Here is an 18,056-nt window from a genome sequence, read left to right as displayed (position 1 = left end):
ACGTGGAATGCTTATACGAGGTGGACATTCAGGAAGGAAAGGATTGACAGAAAAGGGATAATAACTAATGCTCCTGCCTTGTCTTCCAAGTTGATCGATTCCTAGTACGTACTGGTATGCTGAAGGTGAATATACTGACCGAACTTACAAGAGTGGCAGCCCCCGCAGTCCGATTGAGACACCTCTAGAAATGTTATAAAAATGATAACCACTTGTCCACTATTCACCAATCTAATGCTATTCTCCATTTAACTTCAACTCCACTCCATGCACCTCATGCAACATAAGATCCTGAAACTACAACTGGGGAACCCCCTCAATGGGCTGCCGCCAGGCCTGCCGGCGATCGGTAAACACCTCCATGGCCGGAGTCGAGATATGGTCAAACAGAGTAGCCTTGAGGAAAAGCTTTCCGGGGTAACTAGGGCTCCTTGTGAACACAGGGCTATTGTAGATGATAAATCAGCAGGGAGAAATATTGAGGATTGAGTTAACGGGCTGGTTTGATTTACCTGCCACAGGCTCCACAGAATTTGCGCTAAACACATGTTAGTTCAGACTGAGTGGCATTCAAAATCTTCGGAGATCACAAACCACAATGTGGTTCCCGCTGACTGTCTTTGTATCCTCGAATTCCTTGAGGGTGTTGTCTTTGTCGACGGTGAGGTCGGACTCGTCAACGAGATAGTTGATCGAAGCGCCTGATAGGTTTAGTCAAGATATGCAGACAGGTTCTCTAACCACTTACCCCCTCCAGATCTAGCACAGTGGCCGCTGCACAACATGTGAGAAAGTGGCTTAGTGGATTTATTCATTTGGTAACATACCAGTGGCATATCACAGAGTTTGGCGGCTCTTGCTTCAACGACACCTCAACACTACCGCAGATGCAATGTCCTTGATATGCGGCCATTGTACGAGAATACTATGTTGGTCTAGAAATGGCAGTCAAGAGCTGCGGGGACAGCTTTATATCGTTTTCATTGAGTTCCACGCAATGTCGAGTGACGTCAGGCATCGGACCGCGGCATTTCGGCAATTCCCGCAGTTTATTTTGTATAATTTTGTATATTTTGTGTATATTACTGTAAAGTATCCACTGCGGAATGCGGCAGGCTGCAGATTGACGAGTCCATTCAGTAACTTCCAGTCTATAGTCTAGTTCTAGTTCACTATTACTTTGCAACGACAATATCGTATGTTCCCTGCGGCAGCACAACCACATTCTTCCCATCCGTCTCAGCAACTGCAGGCTTCATCTCAACAACCCTCCATGCAAGGGGCAGAACAAGAGTGCAGGTTGTACTGGTCGGTACGCGAACCCCCAGCTTCACTCTCTCACCGATCCTTTCAAATGTAACCCGAATAAGCCCATACGGACAATCCACCTCCCCCTCCACAGACCCAAACTCACTCTCAACCGGCGGTCTCAGTGTCCAAGTCCGATACGCATCACCGACTGGTTTAACCCCTAGCACCGCCTCATAGAACCACTCATAGATCGTCCCCAGCATATCATGGCACTTGGAGCGACACGCATCCTGCCAAAACTCCAAGAGCGTCGTTTCGCCACGACGCAGGAACCGCATGTAACTCGGGTGTTCTTCCTGTCGCGCCATGGCCAGCACGATATCCGGTCTGTTGACGTCCGGCTCGGCGAGTGTATTCCAGAGGTACTTCAACCCAATCTCACCTGCTTCGATCCGGTTCCCTGATGCCGAACAAGCCGATAGAAACGCTTTGACGATATCCGGTCTATGAACTGCCGGGACAAGACCGAATTGCAACGCCATGGCCTGCGCAACCATGGTACAGTCATAGACGCCCGGGCTATCAAGCGAAGTATAAAATGCATAAGGACGGGTTGTTTTGTCCGTGACAAGGAGATGCCTGTTATAAACATCATAAATCCGATCCGCCCACTGCGTGTATTTCTTTTCATCTTCGACATATCCCAGCTCAGCAGCCATAAGGGCAACATTCCGCAGACAGCGATAATAAACCGCCGTCTCGATATTGGCCTGGTGGTTCCCAAATGCGATATCACGCCCCCAGTCGCCGAGACCGTGCTCGATCAGCCCGCCATGCCGCTCTTTCGTCTTCATGTATTCCATATACCGGATACAAGGCTGGTATATCTTGCTGAACACCTCCGTCGACCCATAATACCGTTTTATCAACTCAGGGAGGAACGCAATCGCGCAGCCCCAGGTGATCGTATCATGGAGCGGCCCGCACATGTATCTAATCTCAGGGGCCATAGTCGGAACAAGACCGTCCGATTCCTGGGTATCGATGATATCATCTAGGATTTTGGAGTAGACGGCCTCCATGTCGCGGACGTATTGCGTTGCTGGAGCAAGGAGGGAGGTTACCTCGAGCCATCCGAATTTCTCGATCTGGGGACAGTCGGTGTGGTAGCTGAAGAGGTTGGAGGAGAAGCTCCAGTAGCAGGCGTTTATGAGGGCGTTGACGTCGTCTTTGTCTGTCTTTATGTATCCTAGATGCCGGGCTGCGGAGGAGACGTGGCGGGCTGTGACGGAGTGGATTGTTGGGAGGTTGTCGTTTGGTTCGAGCGAGGCGCCTTCGATTTGGATGTAGCGCGCGCTGGTGAAGGAGAAGTCGGGCGTCCAGGATTCCTTCTCGCTTGTTCCTGAGAGGGTGAACTTGGTGTAGACGCCGTATTCGAATTCTTTGAATAGAGGATCGGGCATGAAGACTGCGCCGTCCTCGTCGATGGTTTCAGAGTATCGGATGATAATCTCAGACCCTGCAGGGCCAGTTATCTCCACCCGGGGCATGATGCTGGAGTTCTGGCCAAGGTCGAACATTGTCACGCCAGGACGGAGGACCTGGTGTCGCACTGGATTGAATGTATTGTGCAGAACAACAGGAGGCTGGCTCTGATATCGCAGCTTTCCTCTCGGTCCTGTCAGCGGTTTGGCAGAGGCCCAATCACTGTCGTCGTATCCAGGCGCATCCCAGCCAACAGGGTATAAGCGACGGTCATGATCCTCGGACATGTAAATATTCGCCAACGTGGTTGCACTGCTGCGGACCTTCCAGCTTGGATCTGAGATGACCGTCTCATGCGAGCCATCGGTGTAGTGGACGTGGATCTCCGCGAAGAAGCAAAGCTCATTCCCATAGCGAACATAGGTATTATCCTCGTACATTGGCCAGAAGAACCGATCACCCTGATCGCCAGCGTAGAATCCATTACCGACATGGGCACCGATGACGTTCTCCTCGCTCTTCCACTGAGATGTCACGTCGTAGCCGACAAATTGCACGGTGCGGTGGTAGTTTGTCCACCCTGGGTCGAGTACATGCGTTGACGCGGGCATTCCATTGACGGTGAGGTTGAAATGGCCCAGGCCGGATGCAAAGACAATGACTCTTTCGACCTCCTTGGTGGATGCGTGCTGAAGTGACTTTCGAAGGTAGATGGGTTTATCCGCCCCGTTGCCAATCCATACGGCTTTCCACCGGTCGGCCTCGTTTTCGAACCAGGTGCGGAAAATCAGACTGCTATGCGGCATCTATAATCATGAGTCTGTATCCATAAAAGGGGATAAAAAGGAGGAGGCTAACATAGGTCTGGTTCATGCTGTAGGGGGGAAGAAGTCTGGATGACCGGGGATACGAAGTGTAGAACTCATTGATCGCACTCTTCGAACAATTGTCCTTCTCATCCCAGACAGTCACTTGCCAGTAGTACAAAGTAGTCGACTTGAAGCCACTCTCGGGCTTGCAAAGAATGTTGCGCTGGGAATCGCTCTGCACACGGCCAGAGTCCCAGGCGTCCGGCTGCTCATCGAGATTGCGCTTGGAGGAGACCGCTATACGGTATGCAGCTTGTCGGGCATTTGAATTTCTGGCTTCAAGCACCCAGAAGAAGCGAATCGCATCAGTATCAATACCAAGTGCTTCGTGGAAACCGTGAATGCCGCAGCGAGTGACCTCCATCTTGCAAAGCACAGGAAAGTTAACGAGGGGCAAAGAACGCAGACAGTGCAACAGCTTCATGATTAGCTCGAGCTTAAAGTAATCCAGCTGGATCCACTGCATCAGGCCATCGGTGCGCGATTCCCCGAGGTTCCTCCACAGGCCCAGACGCGAGCCAGGCCGGAACTTCCGAGCTGGAGTCCCCAGTCCATCTCCACATTACCGGTTGAATTGGCGGAGGGAAGTTTGAAGATTCATGAGATGAAAAGCTGTATGGCCTCGGGCTATCGATCCCCGTGTGGCCCCGCAGTTACCGAACGGTGCTAGGCCATACGCTTAATTTGGTATATGTTGCCGTATATGACCATCTATATAAGAGTCCGTGTGCCCCTATCCTGCGTGACTACCACCATACATCACATCCCCCAACACCATCGCCATGCTTTCAGTCAAGACCGTGTTCTCAGCCATTTTCTTGGCCGTGGGAGGATTCCTCTTCGGATACGACAGTGGTATCATCACCTCGACCATCTCGCTTCCCACCTTCAATGCCTACTTCACGCACCCCAGCGGTACCGTCACCGGCGGAATCGTATCCTCCTTCCAGGGCGGCGCAATCCTGGGTACAATCTTCAATATGGCCGGAGCCGACTGGGCAGGCCGCAAGAGGACAATCCTCGCCGGTGCCCTGGTTTCGATCCTGGGATGCGCACTCCAGGCTGGGGCTGTCAATATGGCCATGCTCATCATCGGCCGGTTCATCGCTGGTGTTGCGGTTGGGATGCTGACTGCTACGATTCCGATGTATGCTGCTGAACTGTCAGAGCCGAAATGGCGAGCTACCCTATCTGGTCTGCTGCAGTGGATGTTGAGCTGGGGGTTTTTGGTTGCACAGTGGTTGGGATATGGATGCTCCTTTTCCACCAACCAGTTTTCATGTACGAACCCGAATCTAATTGAGGATGAATGCTAATAATGTAGGGCGATTTCCGCTTGCATTCCAAAACATCCCCGGCCTCATTCTCGTCGCCGGTATTTGGTTTCTCGACGAGTCTCCCCGTTGGTTGATGGAGAAGGACAGACACGAGGAGGCAAAGGCTGTTCTTACACGCATTCGCAAAGGCGAGTCGGCAGATACCATTGACCTTGAATTCCGTGAGATTCGAGACGTTATTGCAGCTGATCGCGCTGCGGGAAACACATCCTGGAAGACAATTTTGACCAAGCCCTCCTGGCGCCGACGGTTGATCCTGGGATGTGGTGTGCAGGCATTTGGACCTCTTTCTGGAATCAATGTCATCAACTAGTATGTCCACCGACCATGGCTAGACTATGGGAGACTGACGGTTATAGCTACGGACCCAGGATCTATGAGATCCTCGGAATCGACAACCAAACCTCGCTCATGATTATCGGCATCAGCGGTGCCCTCTCCATCGTATACTGCTCCATCGGCCTGTACCTGGTCGACAGAATCGGTCGTGTAAAGCCTCTCTTCGTCTCAGCCGTCTTCCTCGGGGCTGCCTTGCTGGTGAATGCAGTGCAAGCGCAATACATGGACCAAAGCAACCAGAACCAACTGCGGTCGATGGTTGCAATGAACTTTGTGTTTAGTCTGTTCTATACTCCTGTCGGGATTATTTCCTGGGTATGCCTCTCCCCCACTCCGCACAACACTCGAACCGTGTGATATCAATATTAACTACTGCAGGTATATCCCGCTGAGATCTTCCCCGTCGAGGTGCGAGCCCTCGGAAACGCCCTGACGACATTCACCAACTGGACCGTCAACCTGGTCTTCGCCCAGTTCACCCCGAACGCGCTGGACACGGTTGGCTTCAAGTACTTTTACCTGTTCTTTGCACTGAACCTGATTGCCGCTACGTGCTACTACTTCTTTTACCCGGAGACCAAGGGACGGACTCTGGAGCAGATTGATGAGCTGTTTGGCGACCAGCTTGTGCCGCATGCTATGGAGGACCCGGATGCTGCAGACGCGGCTGTGGAGAAGCAGCAGGCCACGCACTGGGAGGGAAACGAGACTGAAAATGCGGGGCGGGTCTAGCCTTCTTACTCTTAGTCTAAAGGCGATATTTCTGTTCAGTAGTGTGTCAAAATGGAATGGTAGTTGATCCAAGGCAGTATAATGAGGAACTCGGATATCCCGTACCACATACACTCCCTTTTCTGTTCTCGATCATGGTCATCTGTAACATTCCAGCACAGACTAGCATTTTAGCTCCATTTAGCGCGAGCACTAAATATTAGCGGCGGCGAAGTTGTGCCAGGGCAGCGAGAACGCCGCCGCTAACAGCTGGGCGAGAATTGGCCCACTTTATAACCATGGATTGGATCATTGGACGCCAGTTTCAAACAGTCGAGATGCGATTGAGCTTTGTTCTCTGAAGATTCGACCTCGCTGTTATTAGGGCCGAGATTGTTTGAGGCCCGCAGTACCGGCATTTAACGGGGAATATTGAGGGTTGAGTTGGCACAACCGACCAAGTTGACTCCATGGCTGCATAAAGGCGAGGTTGAACTGTACTTGATTTAACAAGAGGCGGAGAATACTGGGCCTGTTCACAGAAAAGCCTTGGGCGTCTTTTCTATATTTACAGGCACCGGGATTAATGCTTCAATTCCACGCCCGCTCTCCTGCTGCCATCTACGCTATCCCATACACATGATGATTATCACAGCCCACCATTCTTCCAACTCATTCCGCTTGCGTATTAGTGCTAGTGGCTGATTAGCCATCTTTCTATTTGCATCATACGCCAAACCTTCGCTTAATGATTTCCTCAGCCAGACGATCCCGAAGTCGAAACTGGATGCTCGCCTCACGACACAGGACCGCCAAACACCGCGTCATCTCCAGATACTTGGTCTCTATTCTCGGCACAGGCCGGGGCTGAGCATTTCTCCACCCGTTTCTTAACCAAAACTTCTCGTGTATTTGTCCCTCTATCTCCAGAGTGGCCAGATTCGGGGCGTGGGATTTGACGTCGCGGATGAATGCCTCTAGAGATGTAGCCAAGTACGCGCAATCACACTCATGGAACGCGTCAATAGCCAACGACTCCAACGACGCGGGAAGAACATCGGGTAGTTTATTCCTTGCGCCGGCTCCCTTGAAGCCCCTCCAATCTAGGATAACCAGGGCGCGAAGACGGAGCTTCTTCAATGTAGTGAAGTCAATGAATGACCCACCGAACCCAGTGTCAGAGCTGGGGGTCCAGGGGTCTGCAGAGACCGTTATATGCTGTAGACTATCCCTGTACTTTCGCAAGGCACTATAGAGCGTTGCGGAGTTTAGTGGTTCCAAGGAGTTATTCTCCGCAGAATTGTCGTACAAAAATGATTCCAGGCGTTTCGGTGCCCTAGTGAGAGCTAGGAGGCCCGTTCTGCTGTAGCTGCGGTGGAGGTGTAGGTGTGTTACGTTTGAGAAACCCCCGGGATTTGGCCCTTTATTATGTAGATCTCTATCATCGAGGTCTCTGTCGGAGCTACACCCGTCCCAAAGCTGATCAACTGTAAACCTGCGCAGGGAGGGCAGGTGGAGGAACCGGCGTACGTAGTAAGATGGAAGCACACATCCTATATCGCCGGAAAAGAATGAAACCTCTTTCAACCGGGAAAGTGTAGTGTTATGCGGATCTTGTGTGACTCTGTGTATAATGTTGGTCATGTAGTTGACCGGGTATTCCCAGGTCATTTCTAGCTGCTCCAGGTTCGGGAGGAGGAGCAAGAGAGCTGTGAGCCATGGGTCGCTGTCTTTTCCATTCTCAAGATCGTGCTCCCACTGTGTGAACTCTTTTTGACACAATGCGGCTTTCTTCACGGTTGGTTGGATGGCGTCGCGGTCGTAGCGGACTTTGTGGTATGGGTCAGGTCGAACAAGGCCTTTGAATTGTAGAATACGGACTGCCCTGGCATACTGGGGGCTCCGTGCTAGTGTGGATACTAGACAGCTCAAGTGCCCAACAATAAAGTTATCGAAGGTGAGTGTTGTATAAGCGCGTGGGCCTAGTAGAGCGTGGAGTTGGCGACAGCAAGAGGCAAGGCGGAGGGTATTTTTATAGCTGGCTAGGTGGTCCGCGATGAGCAGTAACAGCTCAGGGGGGAGATCAGACAGCATTACAGAGGACGTGAGAGGAAGTAAGTCCTTTTTATCACGGTGGATGTTGGACTTTTGTAGGCAGGACCAGCAGGCAGCGGTGGGCAGTCTAGGCAGCAACTTGGACAGTACAGCAACATTATCCCACTCGGATTGTTTGCTGTCAAGGTAATTTGATTTATATTAAGTCATTATATATCATGATTGAAATGCCATCAAAGGCAGGATTACAACTAGAACATGAGAACCCGTGAAATCGATACCGAGATGACCGCTTCTGCTCTTTCGTGTTTCCTCCTGAATGTAGGTTCCTTATTATTGCGGATATCCCAACACTGCAAAATAATGGATTGACAACTCAATCCAGCTCTCATTAGTTATTATCTCCTCAAATACCGCATAGAAAGAAACTTTGGTGGAAAGTGCCCCGAAATGAACGAAGGGAGAGAGGGGCGGTACTTTTCCGACGCACCACCCCCGTGAGAGAGAAAGCCCTAACGCATCGCCCCTGACCATGAGGTAGACACAGTCAATGCCCCAGATACCGGGGAAAAGACACAGTACCTGTGTGACGAGGGTTCAAATCATGCCTAGAGTCAATACGGATAGCTGGATTCGAAAGCAGAGCCATGCTTTGCCAGCCACTTAGACTCGTCACCCTGATGGCGAGTGATGGTAACAGACGGTTTGTCTGAATCCCAACACACTGAACCATAGTCTTCAGAAGTGGAACAACCGTAATTGGTCCATTGTCTCTCCAGCTCGTCGAGCTGTTCATTGGTACAGTACCGAATATATTGGCCGTCATGCCATGAATAGCACTTCTGGAACTCCCCATCGTAGAGAAAACAGTCAAGGGAGTAGCCCTCCGGCAGGTTGGCCTTGCATATATCGTCTATGACAGGCGGGAGCTCTGTGACAAGCGGACCGAAATCCTGGTGATCAGGCTCAGCTTGACGGCAGATAGGCCGGGGAGGGACACAGTAACCGGTTCCGAGCCCCCATTTGCGACCGACCCTGGGTGCCTGCTGAAGAATTTCTTTTTCGACATTACACGAGGCTTTGGAGCAGGACTGTCCCCTTCTCTCGCCGAATTTGGAGCATGCGGCAGCGCATCGCCTGCGGTTCTTCACCTGGCCGTGCTCATCGCACACGGGCACCTCTCTACACAGGAAATTGCCTCCGCATTCGAAGTCTGTTGTGCATTTACGGCCTGTGATGGCGGTGATGCGCCGCTGACCTGCCAGGATGTCGTTGGCTGGGTCGTTGGTGTAGTAGTCGTCCTGATCGGAGTCTTGTTCCCAGGTCGACTGCCGTGAAGGGGTGCTGCTGCTGCTACTGTCATTGGGAGGAGTGATGTCCACTTGGTAAGGTGTTGGACGTGGGCTTGTGTAGTTGGTTGTTGACTTTGCAATGCAAAGCGCGGGGTTGTGCCAAGCGGCCTCGGCTGCATAATTCCAAAGTTCGGTGTAGTTGTACCACGTCTTGGGGGTGAAGAAGATCCTGCAGTCTGCAGCCTCGTATCTGAACTGCAGCGGCGTGTTGGACGGATCGTCGCGGCGGATCTGGTCTCGGAGGTTGACGCTGGCGGAAAAGAGAAGGAAGTCGAGTCTGCGGTCCGGGAGGAAAGGCGGAGTCGCATTGTTGATAAGCAGCGCATTGTAGACATCAAGGTCCATCTGTCCAATGTCATAAGATGCTGCTCCGCGTGTTCCTGCTGGGGCCTGCATCGGAGTGTAGTCCGGCCTGCCTCCCACGGCGACGGTGCGGACTTGGGCTTCGTGGTGCATCATCTCCATGAACATGGCACACGAGGACGAGCATAGCCCGTCGCTCAGAATGAGAATATCTTCCGCCGCATATGGTGGGTTGTCGGAGCCATCCAGATCTTCTATGTGGATGCCACTTGCTTCGCGAATGAAGGCGCCGTCTGTTAGATTGTATTGTTCGACCTTCGTAAAGTTATCAACCCTATAAGCGGATGTTGATCGAAAATAGTCCTCCCATGAGGCGAACTCATCACCTGTATCCGGGTCTAATCGATTCTGTATCAGCCATTCATTTGTAGAGAGAAATCGACGGTCGTCGGTCCAGTTACTCGGGAGCTCTTCCCAGTAGGACGTGAAAGAGTTGCCGAGGACATCAGCCACTGTATGGGCACGTCTGCGGCTTGCTGCAAATGGTGTGATAGTGGGAAAGAACTAAGAGAAATTAATAAGTAGGAAACGGCGCAAAAGGCGTGCCTGAAAACTCACTAGCTTGAATGTTTCGATTGCCAGAAAAACCTGTCCACCGCGGTTCTGCTGCACGTCGATAACGACCTTCTTCAGACCTGCCTCCTTACTGCGTCGAAGGAAACTACTGACTGTGCGCAGAAACTCCTGGGCCGTGTCCTCATATGCCGCAAAGTCCGTGATACTCAGGACAGCCACGGAAGAGTCGTGCAAAAAGAACACTCGTGGCAGCGTCGTGTCGCCAGGCTTCCGTCCTGGTAATATAGGCTCAGGAGTTGGATATGCTGTGGGCCATGACGAGGCTGTAGTCGAGGCCAATGTGGAGGGCGTAGGGGAAGGAGTGTTAATGGGCGTACTCGATGCAGTTTTGTCCAGATGGCGTCCCTCCGAGTCTCCCTCAGGGACGTAGGATGCAGGGTAGTGGCCCAGGACAAAGAAATTGTAGAAGTCTCCTCCTGTTTGAAGCGGTCCTGTGTCGCCGCGACTCAAATAGATGGCCTGCCATGGCTCCGGCCCTATGACCGTGCCGTTCTCGAAGGTCAGGGCAATCGTATCACCAGGATAAAAGCTAGCACCTCCAAAGAAGACTTCCAGGAACCCCTGGGCGTCCAAGGCCCCGCTTCTCATCAACATGTTCCAGTCCGCGTGCGGCTCGAGCTTGCCGATGGAATTTTCAGCTGCGAATTCCGCCAGGTACTCGACCACGTCTTGGCCGTTGATCGCGGAGATCGCTGAAGGTTGCCAGGTTAGAGCGTGTGACTCGTTGGCCAGCAGGTCATCTGTGAAAGGTAGTGTCATACATTAGCTTTGGCGTCTCTAAGGTGCGATACGCTATACAGGCTGTGCTGAACTTCGTACCTGAGACATAGACCTTTGGAGGCTCTGTTCCATCAACGGATACGGAGACGATATCCCACGGGGCTCCGAAGACAAATGTCGAGAGGATACCTCCGGTGGCGGTGAGATGGTCATCGTGGGCCGCAGTGAGGAGTCTATACAGGGCAGACTCAAAGTCATGCTCGCTGAGGAACAAGCCATTATTGATACGGCGCTGTATCTCAGCAAGTCCAGCGAGTAGATCGACAGCCGGCTGCTGATATCCGCGAGGAGGCTCTGCGAGGTAGGCAAGGGTGCTGTGGAATTGGATTGTGTCGTTCACGTACTGGAGCAGTTGGGTCGCAACGGCCGGATTAAAGGGAACGCTCCTTAAGCAATCGTAGGCTTGCGTCGCGTTCAGTAGTGCAACCGTTTCTGGATCTATGATATACATCAGTCAGACCTGTCTGGCGTCAGGGCCGACATGGTACCTGCCTCCGTTCACAATATCGGCACATGCAGTTGGATTCGGGACTGAGGCAGTTGCCACAGGTGACCCAGATGACTGCTGCGATGACGCTATGAGGGCCTGCGTCAGGACCAGTAGAGGAACAGCGGTATTGGCTTTCATGTTGACTCTTTGATCCGGCTCTGACGTGAGGCGCCCGACGGTCATCAGAGCCAACGCATTGCGTCTTTATAGATTGGTGCTCTTAATCTCCGCGAGTACTCATGCCTCTCGATTTGACTACAGTCGAAAGGCTTGCCTTTTTTTTTATTTTTATTTTTTTTAATCTTTTAATTTTGTTTTTTTTTCCCGCGTTTGGCCACACTCGCTCGCCAGACCCAGTGCATTTGCGATATTTGGACAGCCGCAGTCATCGAAGAAGCAGCCAAGAGCCCGACTGTGTCACATTCCTTCGTCTTCCATCCACTAGCAGGTCCTCCAGAAGACCTATGCAAGGCTTCAGGCTGACGGGGCTGAGACATGGTGACACAGGGCTGTGGAAGTCAGTGAGGCTGTCGAAGCCTGCCAGGCTGATTTCCACTCGCGTATACCATGTGTAAAGCTGGTGCGTAATCGCATGCAGCGTTAGACCCGGGGGAAATGCCTTCGCTTGCGGCGATGCAGGTCCAGGGTGTTCATACGGGCTATGTCGAGATGCAGGTCCAGGGGTGCTCACAAGGGCTGTGATGAGAAGGGTGGTTGACTTTGTCTTTTTTTAGAAGCATTCCGTCTCGTCATTCGACGCCCGGGCACATCCCCCTGCATCCCGCGTCGAATTCAAGCCTCTCGCGTCAGCCCGTGGAGGGTAAGCGTAGCATCCCAGGGCTTGCGTGACGTGTCTAAGCTGACGACACAGCCCGTGTTTCTTTTCCCCTGAGTCCCTGTCTGCAGAGCCGCGTCGTCGTCTGGATCCCATGCCCTAACCCAACATCTTTCCCCGCTTCCCTCAACCAACACCACCTCTGGATACCATTCGTGATGGCTTCGTCAAGCGGCATTCGACTTTCTCTCGACGCCTACACAGTTGGCTGGGTATGCGTCAGAGACCCCGAACTCGCCGCCGCTCGAGTGCTTCTCGACGAAAAGCATGACACCCCCAATACCACCAACGACGATTATATCTACCTCGTCGGCCGGATGGGAGAGCACAATGTCGCCATCACTCGACCGACCGGTGCCGGAAGGTCTGCAGCCACTGCGGCCGCCACGAACCTCGCTCGCACCTTTCCAAAGATTCGCTTCGTGCTGATGGTCGGGGTCGGCGGGGGCGCGACAACCGCTCCCACCCGACCTGGTTCGCTCAAACCAACTGAAGACCTCTTTCTAGGCGATGTTGTTGTCGGTATCCCCCATGGTAAATATGGTGAGTGGCTCCAACAGTCCATGGTCTCGAAACTGAGGCTGCGGGACTTCGTGGGCTAATGCGTCGGGTTTGCTGTGTGTTTATGGGGCGTGTTGCAGTATGATATGGGCGTCCAGCACCCAGGAGGATACCAGAGACGATCGCATCTGGACAAGCCCGGAACACTCCTCATTCAAGCCGCACAATCGCTGGAATTGAAACACGGATTCGCGGAAGGCAACATGCATGGCTACATGCGCCAGGCCATTAATGATCTAGAGCGCATCGGCAGGACGGAGTTCCAATGCCCTGGTCCCAAGCATGATCTCCTTTTCCAGCCGGAATACTACCATCATGGAACAGAGACGGACGAATTCTGCCAGGAATGCGATAAAGCTCAGCTGGTGAAGCGGACGCGGCCAGATACCCCCCCTCGTGTTTACCACGGTCTGATAGGGTCGGCCGACACTGTCATGCAGGACGGACACCTGCGCGATAGGATGCGACAATCGGACAAGGTGCTATGCTTTGAAATGGAGGCGGCGGGCCTAATGGACTCGTTTCCATGTCTTGTTATTCGGGGTATCTCGGACTACGCGGACACCCATAAGAACAAAGTGTGGCAGCCGTATGCTGCTTTGGCTGCGGCCGCGTATGCAAAGGATTTGCTGTCTGTCATCCAGGCGCAGAAAGTAGAAGATGCTGAGCTGGCGTGGTTACTATGTATGTCTTCGTCTGAAGAGCGGGCCCAGCATCAATTGACAAGCATGGGGGATGGTGCTGACCATGTCTTTTTGAGAGCCAGTGAAGGAAGACGTACATACGGTGAAAACAGGCGTTGATAAAATTCATTCGCAAATTGAAGACAGCGAGCGCAACGAGATAATAAACTGGCTTACTCCTCTAGACTTCCAAACGGAACAGGATAGGCTGCTTGACAACTGCGTGCCCTGGGGACAACAGATGATAGAGTCTGAAGTATTCCAGCGCTGGGTCAACGGCGCACCATGGCAACTACGTTTCTATGGACCAGCGGGTGTGGGTAAGGTATGTGTGTCTTAAAGACTATGTGCTTCAATATAACGTGAGCTGATCTGGTGCGTTTCCTGATTAGACCTATCTCTGTGCTTCGATAGTGGACCACCTTCGGCAGACATTCTCAAAGACAAGCCCCAGGATACCCGTCATCTACATCTACTTGAGTGACGAACAGAGGAAACGGGAATCTCAAACACGGGAGAACGTCCTAGGAAGTCTAGTGAAGCAGTTGATCCTATTCAATGACACCGTCCGTATCCCGTCCGAGCTCAGAAAGGCATCCAAGAACCAACTTCCCCGCGAAGCTGCACTTAGGCACGCGTTTGAAGAGCTACTTAGGCAGTACGAACGCACCTACCTGGTTGTTGACGGCTTCTACCAATGCTCCTCCGATGTTTTGCAAATCCTCAAGGACTATCCCCTGGAGCTTATCAGGAAGGGCGCTCCACTAAGCCTTCTCACAACGTCCCCCGGCTACCGACAAGCAGCCTGCGTAATTGATTGTGACGGTGACGGGTGCAAGAATCGAGACCTCAAAATCTTCTTCAATTGTCATTGCAATGGCAACGACTTTGATCTGTGTCTGAAATGCAAGGATAAGGGAAAGGGTTGCCCAAGTAGCCATCCCATAAGAAAGGAGACCTATGATACAGTCCGCGTCGAAGTATGTCCTACAGAGGAGGAAATCGTCCAGTTCTGTGATGTCAGTCTCGCACGGGCTTCCAGCGCTGGTCCTGGGCTATGCGATAAGCGCATCCACCCTGAACCGCGCTTTAATCCCTCACCTTTGGCGCGTTGTCTGTACGACAACCCGGGACTGAACAAATCCCTTGCGAAAGGAATCGCCCAAAAAGCACAGAGGAACTTCCGCATTGCAGGAGCCTGGCTTAAGTACTTGTTAGATGCGAGGAGGCCACCAAAAGACTGCGACGTCTTACTGGCCAGGATGGAAAGCAACGCGTTCGAAGTACTCAAGGACTACTACGACAGGAAGATTAAGTCTGTTAAGAACTACAACATGGGACAGGCATTAGCATTCAAGGTCTTCCGCATGCTCATGGCAGCGTGTCGACCGATAAATATCTTGACCTTGCAGCATGCCTTGGCCCTCGAGCGCGATTCGTGGTTGGATGAGGACAATTTAGAGCATCGAGTATCCATACTGAGAGCTACAAACGGACTGATAACGATCGACAAAGCAGACGACGACAGCTCTATGGTGCGATTCGTTCATTGGACTCTGCAGAAGATCCTTGCTGAGAGCGACTGGGACCCATCCCTGAAGCTGGCGGAGTCAAATATGGCCTCTCTTTGTCTAAACTATCTCCAACATGAGGATTATGCAAAGCACTCAGAAAATCTCGCGGTCTACCCTTTCCTTTTTTACACTTTACAGCATTGGGGAGATCACATTCGAATGGCGTGCGACAAGTATGATCCTACGGTCGAGAACAAGGCTTTTGGGTTTTTGAGCGATCTTGATAACGTCAAGGCAGTAGCTCGAGAGGCTGGGAAAGTACTGCCACCAGACTGGATCCACGAAGATATCAGCGCCGTCCATCTTTGCGCCTGGTTCGGTTTATCCAAAATTGCGAAGAGGCTGTGTGATGGCGGCCACAGTATCACGGAACCGGAGAGAAAATACGGACGGACCCCTCTGCAATACGCATGCAGACGGGGTAATTCAGCCATAGTTAAGGCGTTTTTGGCACAGAATGCGCCGGCAAGCGACGCGCTAATCATGGACGCCGTTGTCGGATTCCCTAACATGGACCGTGATGAAAAGGAGCGACTGGACATCGCAAAGTTCCTGTTAAGCGGCCGTACCCTAGACTCAGGCATCGACGCACTCGGTACAACAGTTCTCATGTTTGCAGTAAAGCATGACTATTACGACTTCGTGGACTTGATGCTGCAGGATGAGTCAATAGACGTGAATATTACGAATAGGAACGGCCACACCGCGTTATGGTTTGCTGTCCACTCCCAGCCGGCACCGCTCGTTCCCCTCAAAACAGATCTACCGCATGGTATCTTCGGACTGCTGCTGCGCAACGGGGCAGACCCAAATATTCAGTGTCAAAAGAGCGGAAGGTCGATTTGGGCTCATGCAATATCATCGCGGCGTTCGGCTGCTATTGCCGCCTTACAACAATCAAAGGGGGTATTGCCGGGCATTACAGACGCACAGGAGAAGATTGCCTATGCGGACCAATCCCAGGTTCAACTGGCAACGGAAGGCAGAAGTCTCTCGTCCAGCCTGCGTGCAAACTTCAGTATAGATCTTAGTACTGGTGATACCTCGGAGGGTACTTTGACTCGGCTGGAGACCGGCGCGATGAAAGCTGTATACAACCGCAAGCGCAAATTATCCGTTACGGAAGAGGATGAGATGAGGGGAAACAAGCAAATCAAGGTATAATGAGACAGGCTATGCTTTCAACGGAAATCCACTGGTCTAAATCAGCTGTGTATTAATATTGATTTATATTGTATTTTAATGAGACGTTCGACCTCTGCACCAAAAGGCCCATATCTATACTGATTTACTGTCGCTGCTATGTTGTCATTGTGACGTCATTGGACTGTCAGATCGCTGCCTGTTCTTGACTTCTTCCCCCCAGGCACCCGCGAACTGTTTTCGATATATTGGATCGATATCCCTCGCTTCCTTCCCTGTCGATCACGTAAAAATGTCTGACTTTTGGTTAACGGAGTATATCCGCCACCTGGTGGTGCAACCCGCAGACGCACGCCTGAACCCTCCCGAGGGCTACCTGTTTGTCCAGGATGGGCTTATCATCTCCTGCGGGGTATTATACGCCCTTTTGTACGTCTTTGGTATGATGCGCGCTGTCAAGGATGGCGTTTTGCCGGGATCAATCAAGTACCTGTATGCCTACCAAATATCTTGTACATCATGTTCCCCGGTGACTGACTGCTTAGATCCTTGACTTTGGCGTATGAATTATACTACGCCTTTGCGACAACATCAACGCGAATAGAGAGAATCTGCTTTCTGGTCTGGTTCCAGCTAGATCTCAGTTTTGTCGTGCTTGCCCTGTGGCGCGTCTATGGCCGCGGCCAAAGGAAGCGCATTGCCGGGGAGATGCTTGTATACTGCGTAACAGCTATCGCCGGCCTACGGTACTTGGGACATCTGTACCCAGACGACCGCGAGCAAGTGACAGCATATTGGACGGGCATTCTTTTGCAACTCCCGGCTGGGTGGGTGTACGCGTATGGACTGGTGAAGCATCGTTCTTTACTGGGTCACTCTCTTGAGATTTGGTATGTAACTTGCTTCCCTGGCCTGCTAGGAGGTTTATTAATTGTGAATGCAGGCTCGTGCGCTATCTAGGCTGCTTCACGGCTTATGGGCTTTTCATCTGGCGCTATCTCAATGTCCCGAGGAACTGGGAGTATGTGGGATCGTTTTGGAGCATCGCGATTATTGTGGTTACTCTGATTCCAGAGACAGTTTACCCGTTCTTATACATATGGGTTTTCAATCAAAACAAGAACAAGGTAAAGATGGGTTAGACGGGGCAGGGTCGAGGTAGACTTATTAGGGTTGGGTACAATGGACATACAGATTACATATGCAACAGGCACCAGTGCAATCAATGATAGAGCTGTACTGTCGTTATAACTCAGAGACATATCGAAATACCATTCGACTAAAAGCCTCACTAGTGGTTATTTAGCCGTCTTTCTATTTGCATCATATGCCAACAAGACAGGCCTGGGTCTGTGTAATACGGTCATTGCTGTTTTCACATCATCTACATGACTACGAACATCCCCAGAGTCACTTTCCTGCGTCAGAGCCAGATTGCCGTAGTATCAAGGCCAACCTACGTTGTTTGTGACTGGCAGTGCAAACCATGAACTACTCCAACAGTGGTGGGTCAATGGAGGTCGAAGTCCGCGATATACAACTGCCTGCTCCAATCAGAAGAACTGCGGACTTGCTCCTCCATTGCCCCTCAACCAGTCTATACCAGAGGGATGGTTGTCATTTGTATATAAGAAGCAGACGCACGTCTGATA

At 51.9% G+C, this 18,056-nt stretch overlaps 7 protein-coding genes across 7 annotated transcripts; 3 read left to right on the top strand and 4 right to left on the bottom strand.

Moving 5' to 3' along the window:
- Positions 1 to 297: 297 nt before the first annotated feature.
- Positions 298 to 913, bottom strand: APUU_61312S (GFA family protein; the record flags this gene model as incomplete). The annotated part of the gene is made up of 5 exons (XM_041694640.1): positions 298 to 445; positions 513 to 538; positions 595 to 701; positions 749 to 774; positions 828 to 913. 5 exons carry the CDS (start codon positions 911 to 913, stop codon positions 298 to 300), a joined length of 393 nt encoding a protein of 130 aa, XP_041560450.1.
- Positions 914 to 1,175: 262 nt separating this feature from the next.
- APUU_61311S (uncharacterized protein) lies at positions 1,176 to 3,969 on the bottom strand (the record flags this gene model as incomplete). The annotated part of the gene is made up of 2 exons (XM_041694639.1): positions 1,176 to 3,542; positions 3,595 to 3,969. The coding sequence occupies 2 exons, from the start codon at positions 3,967 to 3,969 to the stop codon at positions 1,176 to 1,178; spliced, it is 2,742 nt and encodes a 913-aa protein (XP_041560449.1).
- A 418-nt stretch (positions 3,970 to 4,387) lies between these two features.
- APUU_61310A (sugar porter family MFS transporter) lies at positions 4,388 to 6,013 on the top strand (the record flags this gene model as incomplete). The annotated part of the gene is made up of 4 exons (XM_041694638.1): positions 4,388 to 4,886; positions 4,930 to 5,254; positions 5,302 to 5,596; positions 5,660 to 6,013. The coding sequence occupies 4 exons, from the start codon at positions 4,388 to 4,390 to the stop codon at positions 6,011 to 6,013; spliced, it is 1,473 nt and encodes a 490-aa protein (XP_041560448.1).
- A 705-nt stretch (positions 6,014 to 6,718) lies between these two features.
- APUU_61309S (F-box protein) lies at positions 6,719 to 8,086 on the bottom strand (the record flags this gene model as incomplete). Its single annotated transcript, XM_041694637.1, has 1 exon — positions 6,719 to 8,086. The coding sequence occupies one exon, from the start codon at positions 8,084 to 8,086 to the stop codon at positions 6,719 to 6,721; it is 1,368 nt and encodes a 455-aa protein (XP_041560447.1).
- A 575-nt stretch (positions 8,087 to 8,661) lies between these two features.
- APUU_61308S (uncharacterized protein) lies at positions 8,662 to 11,569 on the bottom strand (the record flags this gene model as incomplete). The annotated part of the gene is made up of 3 exons (XM_041694636.1): positions 8,662 to 10,266; positions 10,321 to 11,078; positions 11,158 to 11,569. The coding sequence occupies 3 exons, from the start codon at positions 11,567 to 11,569 to the stop codon at positions 8,662 to 8,664; spliced, it is 2,775 nt and encodes a 924-aa protein (XP_041560446.1).
- A 1,032-nt stretch (positions 11,570 to 12,601) lies between these two features.
- APUU_61307A (uncharacterized protein) lies at positions 12,602 to 16,425 on the top strand (the record flags this gene model as incomplete). The annotated part of the gene is made up of 4 exons (XM_041694634.1): positions 12,602 to 13,036; positions 13,085 to 13,688; positions 13,771 to 14,012; positions 14,080 to 16,425. 4 exons carry the CDS (start codon positions 12,602 to 12,604, stop codon positions 16,423 to 16,425), a joined length of 3,627 nt encoding a protein of 1,208 aa, XP_041560445.1.
- A 271-nt stretch (positions 16,426 to 16,696) lies between these two features.
- APUU_61306A (uncharacterized protein) lies at positions 16,697 to 17,546 on the top strand (the record flags this gene model as incomplete). The annotated part of the gene is made up of 3 exons (XM_041694633.1): positions 16,697 to 16,896; positions 16,950 to 17,294; positions 17,348 to 17,546. 3 exons carry the CDS (start codon positions 16,697 to 16,699, stop codon positions 17,544 to 17,546), a joined length of 744 nt encoding a protein of 247 aa, XP_041560444.1.
- Positions 17,547 to 18,056: the final 510 nt, after the last annotated feature.

Source organism: Aspergillus puulaauensis, chromosome 6 (assembly GCF_016861865.1).
Source record: "Aspergillus puulaauensis MK2 DNA, chromosome 6, nearly complete sequence".
Taxonomy (NCBI): Eukaryota; Fungi; Ascomycota; class Eurotiomycetes; order Eurotiales; family Aspergillaceae; genus Aspergillus; species Aspergillus puulaauensis.
Note: the sequence above shows the minus strand (reverse complement) of the source record. Positions and strands in the feature narration are given on the sequence as shown.